At 47.2% G+C, this 14,003-nt stretch overlaps 1 protein-coding gene across 1 annotated transcript; it reads left to right on the top strand.

Moving 5' to 3' along the window:
• The first annotated feature begins 9,280 nt into the window (after positions 1-9,280).
• Positions 9,281-13,016, top strand: LOC127331831 (CRS2-associated factor 1, chloroplastic). Its single transcript, XM_051358038.2, has 5 exons — positions 9,281-9,997; positions 10,295-10,422; positions 10,763-10,988; positions 11,526-11,653; positions 11,726-13,016. Exons 1-5 carry the CDS (start codon positions 9,367-9,369, stop codon positions 12,704-12,706), a joined length of 2,094 nt encoding a protein of 697 aa, XP_051213998.1. The 5' UTR covers positions 9,281-9,366; the 3' UTR covers positions 12,707-13,016.
• The last annotated feature ends 987 nt before the right edge of the window (positions 13,017-14,003 follow it).

The raw sequence follows: 14,003 nt of genomic DNA on the forward strand, positions 1-14,003 counted from the left end.
GCACGGTGGCGAAGTCTTCAACAGAATCGGAGTACATAGCGGCTTCAGAGGCTTCATCAGAAGCGGTATGGATGAAGAGGTTCATTGTAGAGCTCGGTGTGGTTCCTAGTGCATTGGACCCATTAGTCATCTACTGTGACAACATGGGTGCCATCGCCAATGCACAAGAACCAAGGTCACACAAGAGGCTGAAGCATATCAAGCTGCGTTATCATTCGATTCGCGAATACATCGAAGACGGAGAAGTAAAGATTTGCAAAGTACACACTGATCTGAATGTAGCAGATCCGTTGACTAAAGCTCTCCCTAGGGCAAAGCATGACCAACACCAGAGTGCCATGGGTGTTAGGTACCTTGCAATGTAATCTAGATTATTGACTCTAGTGCAAGTGGGAGACTGTTGGAGATATGCCCAAGAGGCAATAATAAAAGTGGTTATTATATATATCTTTATGTTTATGATGAATGTTTATATACCATGCTATAATTGTATTAACCGAAACATTGATACATGTGTGATATGTAAACAACAAAGAGTCCCTAGTATGCCTCTTAACTAGCTTGTTGATTAATAGATGATTAGTTTCATAATCATGAACATTGGATGTTATTAATAACAAGGTTATATCATTATGTGAATGATGTAATGGACACACCCGATTAAGCGTAGCATAAGATCACGTCATTAAGTTATTTGCTATAAGCTTTCGATACATAGTTACCTAGTCCTTATGACCATGAGATCATGTAAATCACTTATACTGGAAAGGTACTTTGATTACATCAAACGCCACTGCGTAAATGGGTGGTTATAAAGGTGGGATTAAGTATCCGGAAAGTATGAGTTGAGGCATATGGATCAACAGTGGGATTTGTCCATCCCAATGATGGATAGATATACTCTGGGCCCTCTCGATGGAATGTCGTCTAATGTCTTGCAAGCATATGAATAAGTTCATAAGAGACCACATACCATGGTACGAGTAAAGAGTACTTGTCAGGAGACGAGGTTGAACAAGGTATAGAGTGATACCGATGATCACACCTCGGACAAGTAAAATATCGCGTGACAAAGGGAATTGGTATCGTATGTGAATGGTTCATTCGATCACTAAAGTCATCGTTGAATATGTGGGAGCCATTATGGATCTCCAGATCCCGCTATTGGTTATTGGTCGGAGTGAATACTCAACCATGTCCGCATAGTTCGCGAACCGTAGGGTGACACACTTAAAGTTGGATGTTGAAATGGTAGAACTTGAATATGGAATGGAGTTCGAATATTTGTTCGGAGTCCCGGATGAGATCCCGGACATCACGAGGAGTTCCAGAATGGTCCGGAGAATAAGATTCATATATAGGAAGTCATTTTATGAGATTTAAAATGATCCGGAAGGTTCTATGGAAGGTTCTAGAAGGTTCTAGAAAAGTCCGGAAGAAACCACTATGGAAGGCGAAGTCCCAAAGGGACTCCACCTCCATGGCCGGCCAACCCTAGAGGGGGAGGAGTCCCAAGTGGACTCCCCCTATGGGGGCCGGCCACCCCCCCACATGGAAAGGGGGAATCCCACCCCAAGTGGGATTCCCACCTTGGGTAGGTTTCCCTATCACATGGAAGGTTTTGGGTTCGGGTCTTATTCGGAGACTTGTAGTCCAACACTTGGGGCTTCCACCTATATAATGAGGGGCCAAGGGGAGGGGGCCGGCCACCCAAGAACCACCAAGGTGACCGCACCCCTAGTGGCCGGCGCCCCCCTCTCCCAAACCCTAGCGGCCTCTCTCCTCCACCACATCCCGCACGCTTAGCGAAGCTCCGCCGGATTTCTCCACCACCACCGACACCACGCCATCGTGCTGTCGGATTCAAGAGGAGCTACTACTTCCGCTGCCCGCTGGAACGGGAGGTGGACGTCGTCTTCATCAACAACCGAACGTGTGACCGAGTACGGAGGTGCTGCCCGTTCGTGGCGCCGTGATCAAGATCTTCTACGCGCTTTTGCAAGCGCCAAGTGAACGTCTACCGCAGCAACAAGAGCCTCATCTTGTAGGCTTTGGAATCTCTTCAAGGGTGAGACTCGATAGTCCCCTCGTTGCTACCGTCTTCTAGATTGCATCTTGGCTTGGATTTCGTGTTCACGGTAGGAAAATTTTTGTTTTCTATGCAACGTTATCCTACACATTCATCTCGAAGCTGTCGTTGTACTTCTCAACACCAAGTCCCTTGACCCTTACTCTAAGAGCACCAAGCCTTGCATAAGCATCGGCCACGGATTCTCCTTCTCGAATCATGAACTGATGAGCCTCTTGCTTTGCGGTCTCGTAAAGACCTGATTGGATCAAATCGGTTCCCTCTTGGAGTACTATGATTCGATCCCACAACTCTTTAGCGGAGTCTATGTCATTGACTTGATCAAGGAGCTTGCGGTTTATGCCACTCCTAATCTTGTCACGAGCGGAGGCATTGAGTTGACGGTTGTAGAATTCGGTGGAGGTCAACCGAATGGGATCTTGTGGCACTCGGTGTCCATGAACAATGATCTCCCATAACTCCACACTGCAGCCGCGAATATGAGATTCCATAGAAGATTTCCAAAAAGGAAAGTGAGTTCCATCAAAATGGGGAACGTTCCCACTATGGTTTATATGAGGCATGGGTGAAGTGTTTTTGGGATAGTCATGGTTGACTTCATGAAAACTCCCTAGAGAGGCCGAAGCCCCACTAGGAGGCCCACTAGTCAAGTTCTTAAGCATGGCGGACATCTCCGCCATTTGGCTTTGTAGTTCATCCTCCTTTTTCTTCTTCTCGGCATCATATGCCAAGAATCTAGATTTCATCTCTTTAACCGAAAGGTTAGAGTTTTCATCTAGACCCTCGAATAGTTTTTCCATCTCACTCTTAAGGCGGTGAAGCCCTTAATAAGAGTCCAGGCTCTGATACCAATTGAAAGTATAGAGATGGTAAACCTAGAGGGGGGGTGAATAGGTTTCTACATATTTTAATTCTTTCTTTGCAATATTAGGCTTTGCGGAATATAAATATGAGCCTAATGCAAACTAGGTGAAACAACCTATATGAGGATACAACTAACTCGAGCACGAAGGCTCTCACAAGCAGTTAAATCACAAGTAAGGAGTTCGGTTAGAGATAACCGATAGCACGCGGAGACGAGGATGTATTCCCGTGTTCCCTTCCTTTGCAAGAAGGTACGTCACGTTTGGAGGGGTGGAGGTCCCACGAAGGATTCCCCACGCCACGAAGGCTCATCCTATTCTCCGGAGCCTATCCCACGAAGGAATAGCTCACTCACTTGTGGTAGACTTTGAGGTAGCCTCCAAACCTTCACAATCTTGCCCGGAGCAAATCCACAGTCCGGATGCTTCCGGACCACTCTTGCCCACCTAGGGTTTCCAAAGAACCCTAGGAAGCAAGTTTCTCGATGAATACAAGGGGGAATGAGATTTGGCTTGGTAGAACAGTAGATCGGGTCCTCCTATAACGTTTCCCCGGAGGGATTTGAGTTTGGGTGGAGGAGGAGGGAGATCTGAGGCTATTGGTGTTTCTAGCAATGGAGTATGAGAGAGAGAGAGAGAGCTCAAGAACAACTTGTAGTATAGTGCCTACTGTTCAGAGGTAGGAGAAGGCCTATTTATAGTGTACTTCGAAATATGGCCGTTGGTCACTTGCCACCTCATCTTTTCTCTCGACAAACCCGGTCAACCGGACCCCTGACCGGATTGTCCGGTGCAGAGGCCGGTCAGACCGGACCAGTGACCGGACCTGCCGGTTGTGACCGGATGGTAGACCGGATCCAGACCGGAGACACTTTTTCGACGTCCAGGAAGCTCCTCCGGTTGGCGCCCGGTTGGCGCCCGGTCGACCGGACCGTGCGCCGGACTCACCGGTCTGCAGGCCGGCTGACCGGGCCGAAGACCGGACCACTTAGGCGCTGATTTGGGGGCTGGTTGGCGCCCGGTTGGCGCCCGGTCAACCGGACCGTGCACCGGACTCGCCGTTCTGGAGGCCGGCTGACCGGACGGCAGACCGGATCTCTGCTGTAGACCCCTTTTCGATTGTTATTGAAGTGGGGGGTCTCCTTTAGCCTTCTTGTTCCTCTGATACACCATTTATGCCTCTATACCTGGGATAATCCTTGTAAACGTATTATGTCAAATACTCTAGCACGGTGTCATTGTTACCAAAATAATGGATAAGGGTAAAATACCCTTACAAATAGTACACATGCAATTAGTCACTAGGGTTCGGAATTAAAACGGAATGGATGGAAAAATCATTAGCTAAGATGTACATGATGGTGATGTGATGTGATGATAAGATTGATGTCGTGGCCTCGAAGATACAAGTTATTGAGGATACATATTCCCTCCCGTGGATTCCCTCTCGATATCTCTTCAGGGGGTGAGATCTCTTGTACTATTTTGGGTGTTGTGGCTTCCCTATTTGCATGATATCGGATCAGCCACATAGGGTGAAAGTATTTGGCGAGACGGAGCCGCTGGCACATGATTTGGCCGCACGGTACGGTCAGGTGCGGCCGTACCACAAATCGTCAAAGTTCATGTAAGAATTTTTTGTGGAAGGCTTTTATTGGTCCCAATCGACATATTTGTGTAAAAAATGAACACTTTCCTTAGCTTGACTCTTCCCCTCTTTATTTTTGGTATCTTAGTGAAATCAGCGGAATAGGTGGCACGTAAGAGATAACAATCCTACTTATGCAAAACACTAAATAGAACATGATGCAGAATGCACTCGTAAGGACATGTAAGCGTGGAGACAATACAATACTAGTGTAACACCAAAACACAATGTCCTTGTTAATGCCTCACCTCAACTAGCACATAAAGACGCGCCTCGGGTATTAATCTTGGCATCGAGAAGGAGTGTGATGGCGGCTCGAAGTGGACGAGCTCTACAATTTCAATAACTATCAACACATTTTGGTCGCCAGCGCAGCGGGCACGTCACACCTCATTTAGTGCCAACCTCCTCGTATCTATGTGCTCAATCGTGGCCTCGATAAGGACATGATGATGCCATCCTTGTACAAGGACACATCGATAGCACGCATGGCCACTCACCGGTCCACCCCAAGCCCGACAGGAAGTCGAGCACAATGGGTGGTTCGCGTAGGACGTCGAAGTCCGAGATGGGTCACATGACACGACGGATGGACCTGTACCCCACGCGTGGGGGCAAAGGAAGATTACCCTTTCATCGCCGCGACAAAGATGGGTGAGGAAGGCACCTCCAAATGGCCAGCTTTGTTGTTGAGGACCGCTAAAGTGAATAGGAGCGCGAATGCGGTGTAGAATAAGGGCCGTTGCACGTTGGAGGAGAGGGCGGCATCGGGTCATGGTCCACACATGCATGCGAAGGACAAGCCACATGACAGCCAAGACTAGGACCAACGAGAGAAAATCGAGAGGCCTGTTTGGATACTCGCACCTTTTTTTGCATCTAGGGAGATTTGTCCTTGGAGCCATTTTCTACTAAGCCAAGTATAAATCATATTATGCATTTATTTTTTGGCACCGAGGGAGAACATAATCTTGTTCTTTGGCCCACATTTTGTGTTTTCGAAAAATACTTGTCTGTTTAGTTACATACACATAGATAGTTTCTCACATCTAATATACCGCAATAGTTCACTAACAACATGATGTTCATATCTGTTGTGGATGCTCCATGACGCCAAGTGCCGCGTCCTTACCGCCGGTGAAGGATGAACACACGGATCCCAACACGAGCATTGACGCCGTCAATGCCACCGGTGCTCACTATTTATAGACATTGCGACATCAGCATGCTTCAAACAGAAACAACATTCACGGCATTAGCTCTTACCTAACGCTTCACCTAAAACGTGCAAGCACATACAATGATGTAGAATCTAGAATGTCCAAACGCAAGTACAATATTACCATAAAGCCTTGCGCCCCCAAGGCAGCAGACCATGGCTAAAACCATAGGAGATTGTCGTGGGCGCACGTCGTGTCTGTGACGGACGATACACGCCGCCCGGTGGCCGGCGTGCGGGCATTGTTGCCCGCCTTAGGCGAGTCCCCGGCTAGGATAGGTGCAGGCGCGGACGCTGGGGACGGCGCCGGCTTGAACAACTCCATCGGCTTCACACAGATCCCACAGGGAAATGCAACGACAGAGGCGGGGGACCACCATATGCCAGCTAACCAGGAGGGGCTCAACCGCATCATTCTTCATGACCGCTCTGCAGGAATTTCATGCGCGGAAGACAACCAATCGTCTAATTTTTGGCTCTAAATGCGAGACGAGTATCTAAATATACCCGAAAATGCTTCAAAGACATAGAGTACAAAACAGTCAATTCATTTGACAATAAGGGCTCACCTAATTTGCATTCAACTAAACGGAAATTTAATTCGGCTCCCGGGTACATATTCTCCCTTTGCCAAAAAAATCATGGGCGCGTTTGGTAGCCTATCCTCGCCTTGGCTCGCATCGGCCCAACAATTTTCGATCCGTTTGGTTGGCTGAACTCACTCGTGTTCTTGCATGGCACAGGTCAGCCTGGAGGAACGCCCAGTTTGGGCGTTCCTACTTCCTAACTGTCATGTCTTGTTCTCGCGACTCCTTGGCTCGAGGGATGCAACTGATGCACGTGTTTTTGCTTATGCTCACTCTCCCTTACACTACTTGATAAGGTCTAAGACCCCGTGTGTGGCTCGATCTCGCGGATTGACTTCGAAACCAAGGGGGAAGATGGGAAAACGCGAGGAACACGAAGAACGCGACGAACACGAGGAACTCTGAGACTCACGCACACACACAACCCGATACACCCGATGCTTACCTCCGTGGCTCGATGGACCACGCCAATAGAATCTCCGAGGAAGAGACACGCGGTAGAATTCCCCGGGGAGAGATTGGAGTTGGAGAGGAAGAACTTGGTGAGGGAGAGAGAGTAGCTTGTACTAGAATCTCACTCAACAAGTTCAAAGTCAACAACTAAGGTGCCTTGATTACAGAGGGATGATACCCAAGGGAGACTAAGCTCAAAGGTAGGTTTGAGTTCAAAACAAGTCTAAAGAGCTAATGAGGGGTCCCAGCTACTTATATAGGTACACATGGCCAGCAAGGGCGAACAGGTACGCGAAGGGATAAGTTAAGGCAGTTTGGTGGGACATTCTCGTCAGATCCGGTTTGGGTCCGATCTGACCGGGCCTGGGACCGGGCTGTCCGATCAGGGGTCCGGTCTGACCGGGCCTGTGACCGGGCTGTCCGGTCATGGGTTCGGTCGACCGGGCGCAAACCGGGAAACTGCGAAGTTTCCGGTCCTGGGTCCGGTACGAGGGAGCTGGCCCGGTTTGCGCCCGGTCGACCGGGCCTATGACCGGGGCGTCCGGTTGTAGGTCCGGTCTGACCGGGTCCTGGACCGGCCAGCGTCCGTCTCTTCCTTGGAGCGCTTCGTGCGACGTCGGCTTCGGCTTCATGATCATCTCCATGTCCAGTTGCTTCTCTCCCTCCCTTGACCATGGTGTGTCCTCCTCTTGGTGACCTTGATGCTCCTTGTACCTAATGACACATAACACGTCGGCATGAGGTAGCAATCCATCCAAAGGGGTACCAAGATCAAGGGTGGTGAGGAGCGAGTTCACCTCATCATGTAGCGCTTTGACTCGGGCTCGTGTCATCGGTCCACTTGGGGGACTTGTTGGTCTTGGTGTAGCGACGTCGGTGACCGGGGCTACATCACTACTTCACACACCCTCTCTTCAAATCAACACAAACATACTCCAAATCAAAATAAGTTGTACACGAAAGAGATACATGTCGATGATATGAATCAATTATCATAATCGGAATCGAGTTTCGTCAGTCGTAAATCGTCAATTTCATGTATGAAGTTTTAAGTGAATTTTGCCAAATTCGTCGCACGCTCAACCGTTTGAAATTTCCTTTGAGCAGTAGGTTCACCTCACCATTCCGCATGACTTTCATATTGATAGGTTTTTGTTTCGGTGTACATAGACGAATAGATAAATCTCGCTAGTATATTGTAATGTGTATGTATGTGTGAGTATAGTTTGGAGTACTTTTTCTCAACTCCTCGCTTGCCATCTTTATGGACGGCGACGCGGTGATGATGTGTGAGAAGTGAGAGGTGATAATCCATGGTGGTGGCGGCTTGGTGATGTTCGTCTTTGTAGTCGACAACGTGGATGCTTGTGACCGGCGTGACCGACGATGTCATGGTGGTATTCAACTTCGTCGTCGGCGACATGGTTATGCTTGTGACGAGCGTGAACGGCGGTGTCATGGTGGTGTTTGTCTTCATGGTCGGCGACGTGGTGATGCTTGTGACCGGCGTGACCGGCGGTGTCCTGGTGGTCTTCATCTTCGTGGTCGATGACATGGTGATGCTTGTGATGGGTGTGAACAACAGTGTCATGGTGGTGTTCGTCTTCGTGGTCGGCGACGTGGTGGTACTTGTGACCGGCATGAACGACGGTGCCATGGTGGTCTTCATCTTCGTGGTCGGCGACGTGTTCATACTTGTGACCGGCGTGAACGACGGTGCCATGGTGGTCTTTATTTTTGTGGTCGGCGACATGCCCATACTTGTGACCGGCGTGACCGACGGTGCCATGGTGGTATTCGTCTTCGTGGTCGGCGACGTGCACATGCTTGTGACCGGCGTGATCGAAAGTGTCATGGTGGTCTTCCTCTTCGTGGTCGGCGACGTGCTGATGCTTTTGACCGGCGTGACCGACGGTGCCATCGCTGACGTGCCAAAGCTTGTGAACGGCGGTGCCATGATGGTCTTGTGATAGGTGAGGTAAGGTCACCATGTTGCCATATAGGTGAGGCTAGGAAAAAACATGCGACCAACCAATCAAAATTCGCTTGGGTACCAACCGATGGAACCCAGACTATTTTAAATAGAAGGCCCTCCGGCCCAGCTTTATATATAAAACCACACAAGGTTCGATACAACTCCACCCACACATAGAAGACATCATAACTTCGAATACAAATCCATACAAAGCTCCCGCCCCTCATGAAAGGGTCTAGCGCACACACCATGGACCCCCTGATAACACAAATACGTCGCATCCTCCAACACTGCATATGTATAAACTATCAAACGAAGTGTGTTTTGTGTACCGAAACTTGTCCGGACCAAGATGTGAGTTCCATGTCACTGGCGAGCCACGAATTGCATGCTACAGTACCAAACACGCGCCCCACATTTTGAAACCAAATTTCACGAAAAACCTCGGTCCAAAAGATCAATTACATTCAGCTTGGTCCTCTATCCTCAAGTGCCACTCAGTTCTGGAACCAAAGGTCGAATCCCCCAATCCATGGCGACCAATACCCTCCCATCTTGCTCCCTCCTTGCTCCAGCCCAGCACCCTGCCCTACGCCTCCGGAGCTCCCTCCGCCTCCGCCTCTGCCTCTGCCTTTCCCTCTCCCACCACAACCAGCCTGCCGCCGACACCAAGCGCCGCCGAGCTCCGGTGCCCGCCCACCCGGCCTTCTCGCGCAGCCACCGTCCAAAGAAGATCCCCGTCCCCGACACCGGCGAGCCCGCCGCCGGCGTCCGCGTCACCGACCGGGGCCTCGCCTACCGCCTCGAGGGGGCGCCGTTCGAGTTCCAGTACAGCTACACGGAGGCCCCGCGAGCCCGCCCCGTCGCGCTCCGCGAGGCCCCGTTCCTGCCCTTCGGTCCCGAGGCCACGCCGCGCCCCTGGACCGGGAGGAAGCCTCTCCCCAAGAGCCGCAAGGAGCTGCCTGAGTTCGACTCTTTCGTGCTGCCGCCGCATGGCAAGAAAGGGGTCAAGCCCGTGCAGTCGCCGGGGCCATTCCTCGCCGGGATGGAGCCACGGTACCAAGCGGCGTCCCGGGAGGAGGTCCTTGGGGAGCCGCTCACCAGGGAGGAGGTCGCTGAGCTCGTCAAGGGAAACCTCAAGGCCACGCGGCAGCTAAATATGGGTGAGTGACTTCCCTCTCCTCAGCTTTCTAGCAGAAATGTAGGCAAGATAGTCCAATTAAACAGAGTACTTGATTTTTGTGTTGCGCATATGACTGAGTATTGAACAGTGTGAAATAAGGAAGAATATGTATAAACTAGAAATGAAAAATTAAGAAGAAGAATTGGGAAACAAATGAAGTATTTGCTCCAGCTTAAAATTTTCTTTCGTTTCAGTTCTCATGTCAGTAAGCTAGCTAGGAGCTATTCGTATGGTGTTGCACTGTGGTCCTTTTAGTCTGAATGCGCCCCTTCTGCAGGCAGGGATGGTTTAACACACAACATGTTGGAGAACATCCATGCACATTGGAAGAGGAAAAGAGTTTGCAAGATAAGATGCAAAGGTGTATGTACAGTTGACATGGATAATGTCTGCCAACAGCTTGAGGTAACTATGCTACCACTCTCTATTCAATTCTTCGTGCTGCTACATCTTGCTTCATATACTAGCCATGCTATTTAGATATTTTTATATTGTGCACAGTTAGTGCAACTGTCATAGACTCATAGTAACTTCCGAGCACATTTTTTGTATTTAGGATATATGCTATCCTAGTGAACTAGTTCGTCATCTTAAAAGAACTAAACTAAAAGCTGTCTTAGTTAGTTAGTTACAGCTTTGCTGATTATAAACTCCTTGTAGTTGCTTTTTTCTTTCTTGTTCTCTTGTCTGCTTGCGGTTTGTCTATAGAAAGCTTTCTGATGACTTACGCCACATACTTGAGCAGGAAAGAGTTGGAGGAAAAGTAATTTACCGTCAGGGGGGTGTTATATTTCTTTTTCGTGGTAGAAACTACAATTACAGGACTCGCCCAGTTTTCCCACTTATGCTCTGGAAACCTGCTGCGGCAGTGTACCCTCCCCTGGTCAAAAGGGTGCCAGATGGCCTAACTCCGGAGGAGGCAACACAAATGCACAAGAGAGGACGTCAATTAACACCAATTTGCAAACTTGGTAAAGATATTTTTATTTCATGTAATTGTTGCTTTGGAATATACTTTAAACATCGGATTCAATACATACATTGGTGAGGAGAAATAAAACCCAAATAACAAGGTTATGGATGTTGCATGGCACACAAATGTACCAGGCAATTACTGTAGTATGATATAGTATTAATTGTTAAACAGTAGATTAGAAAGAACATCTGTAACAAGGCTGAAGTAGTTATTGTCGCAAAATTGTGTGTTTCTATTTTATTTGTTCTACTTAGTACGTATCTTCATGAAAATTAAAACTGTAATGCCTGTGACCAAAAGCAACATAGATATTCATACTTGCTTTGTCTAAACTGGTTCCCTACATCTATAATTTCGCCTATTTGCTACAGTAAGCTAATAGCCCTGTTCCATCTCTCTGACTTTTGTTGGTGGTGCATAATGTATAAGTGTATACAACATTACGATCTTCCCATGTCTGTATTTTATGGTTCAGAGATTGGACCATATCCTATTGCTCCTACCGTTATCAGCTCGTTTCATTTGTTTACAGGAAAAAATGGTGTTTATACTCACCTTGTGAAAGAAGTTAGAGAAGCATTTGAAGCGTGTGATCTTGTCCGGATTGATTGCTCAGGTCTCAACAAAAGTGATTGCAGAAAAATTGGAGCTAAACTAAAGGTTTGATTAATCTGTCATATTGTTTAGTTATGTGGTTATTTTGTTCAAAAGTTGATTGACTGTACCTTTCAGGATCTAGTTCCATGTATCTTAGTGTCTTTTGAGTTTGAACATATACTGATGTGGAGAGGAAATGTTTGGAAATCATCTCTTCCTCCGCCTGACGAAAATAGTTTTGAAGTTGGAAGTGATCAACATCCGTTCACTAGTGAAGAAATTTTGAATAAGAAAGGAACAGCTTCAGGAACTGGTCTGACTTCAATTGAGGCAGTGAATAATGCAGGATATGTGTACAACAGCAACTTGAACCCTGAACTTGTCAATGATGTCATGCTGAATTTGCCATGTATAGTCCCTGGATCGTCTAATCCTAAGGATGTAGCTGGAATCGAGAACTCAGCTGTCACTCCATTTGAACTTTCTACTTCAGATTCAGTAATTCCATCTCCTAAGTCGGCACTTCATGGCCAAAGTGTCATATCAGACGACAGTGAAAATGGAGATCCAGATGACAGATCTCCTTTTGGGTGCAAAAAATCTGTACAATGTCCAAATGAGCAGGAAGCTTCCGTTCGTCCATTGGGCAGGAGTTATGAGATTGGCGAATTGGAGACTACCAAGAGAAATACTGAAGGTTTGAATGGCCAGGATGGTGCAAAGACTGATTCAACGTCATTATCCTATATGGAGGGAGTGTTACTTCTCTTGAAGGAGGCCACTGGAAGTGGCAGGGCACATGTTCTGGACGAAAATGAGTTTGTTGATGCTGATGTGATTTATCAAAAGTCTGTTGCCTTTGCCAAGAAAGCTCCACGAGGTCCGGTTTTCAAGAATACACTAAGGAAGTCTGGTATCCGGAAAAACGAGCCAAATAAGAGCGGAAGAGTAAAGAATCATCCTGTAGAAAAGCAAGTACCTAACAATGTTGAAAAGAAAGATGATGTCAACAGAGGATTGATAAAGCAGAGAAATGATCTTGCGCAAGAGTTCCTGTCGGATGTGGTTCCACAAGGTACATTGAGAGTGGATGAACTTGCGAAGTTACTTGCTTAGAGATGCCAGCTCTCTTAGTTAGAACTAGAAACATTCACGTGGGGGCATGCTGTTTAGCCACACAAGTTTACCGTGAAATTAAAGGATAATGAGTGTACCATAGGAAACAGTGATTATTATTGTAGCCATAAGTGTGGAGCATTTTTATGTGAATAGTTCAGTTATGTGTTTCATATATCCATTTTTTGGGAGAAAACCAGGAGATGTAATAGCTAGTTAGATTTCCCCAAACTGTGGAACCTCATCAGATCATGTATGTTTTTTACACGATATGGTGACATTCAGAAATTTGTTTGGATTCTGAACGAAACTGTTATAATAATAATAGTTAAATAGAGGGAGAGGATGCAAATGCCTTTGGTAGCAGATGGGAAGCAGGTAACAGCGGAGGAGCAGCAATGATAAAAGGCCTGGAGTACAAAAACATGTACTGACTGATTCTTCTCTTGTTCCTGATTTGTTCTTACAGTCATGTAGGCTTATATTTCGGAATTCCTCTTCTTCTGCAGAATAGGTTTAGCACGGAGCAGTATCTATCGTTTTGGAAAATTTATGTTCCCTAAAAACTCAACCCCATACGTTAACACGAATCAGGTATTTTCCTTTGTAAAAGGTGATTTTGTGACAAAGTACCATCTTATTCTGGCACTTATATTCTTGGGAACCTGAACTGCTGTCTTAGGAAATCATCCAAAATGTTTCGCATGCTAACACTTGCTTTGCCAATTCATCGTCTGGCCTCCATTAGAATTAACACAGGATCAAGATGCAGAGCAGACTCTTGATGGATGAAGCAAAGAGGGCAGATGGGATTATGTACGATGCGCCGCTTTGCTAGGTTATCAACGGTAAGACATCTTCCAAGGCCTGCTAGCAATACAATGACTCCAGGTGCCGTCTCTACTCGCTTGTTACAATTGTTTACTGAGAGTTTTCGTAGGAATCGAATGATCGTATTTCCAACCAGCGTGCTTCACCTGCTACCTGGGTTTTCGACAAGATTGTTGACACTGCTTCAGACTGGTGTGAAGCTGGGAAGTTGCTGGTGCATGATCTGCTGAATAGACCAAGAGAGCCAGACCGATAAACAATATTCAGGCCTACACCTAGCTTGTAGTTTTTCTGTGTCTTTTTTGCTGCGTTTTTCTGTTACTTTGTGCTTAGGCACGCTTGTACTGTAACTCTGTTTTTCTCTCTTCTATGATCAATGAAAGCAACAAATTTGACTGTCGTAAAAAAAAGACAAGATCACCGACAACAGGACAGTTTGAGTAGGTAAACGTGCATTAACATTTAG

The sequence above is a fragment of the Lolium perenne genome, chromosome 2 (genome assembly GCF_019359855.2).
Source record: "Lolium perenne isolate Kyuss_39 chromosome 2, Kyuss_2.0, whole genome shotgun sequence".
NCBI classification, from domain to species: domain Eukaryota; kingdom Viridiplantae; phylum Streptophyta; class Magnoliopsida; order Poales; family Poaceae; genus Lolium; species Lolium perenne.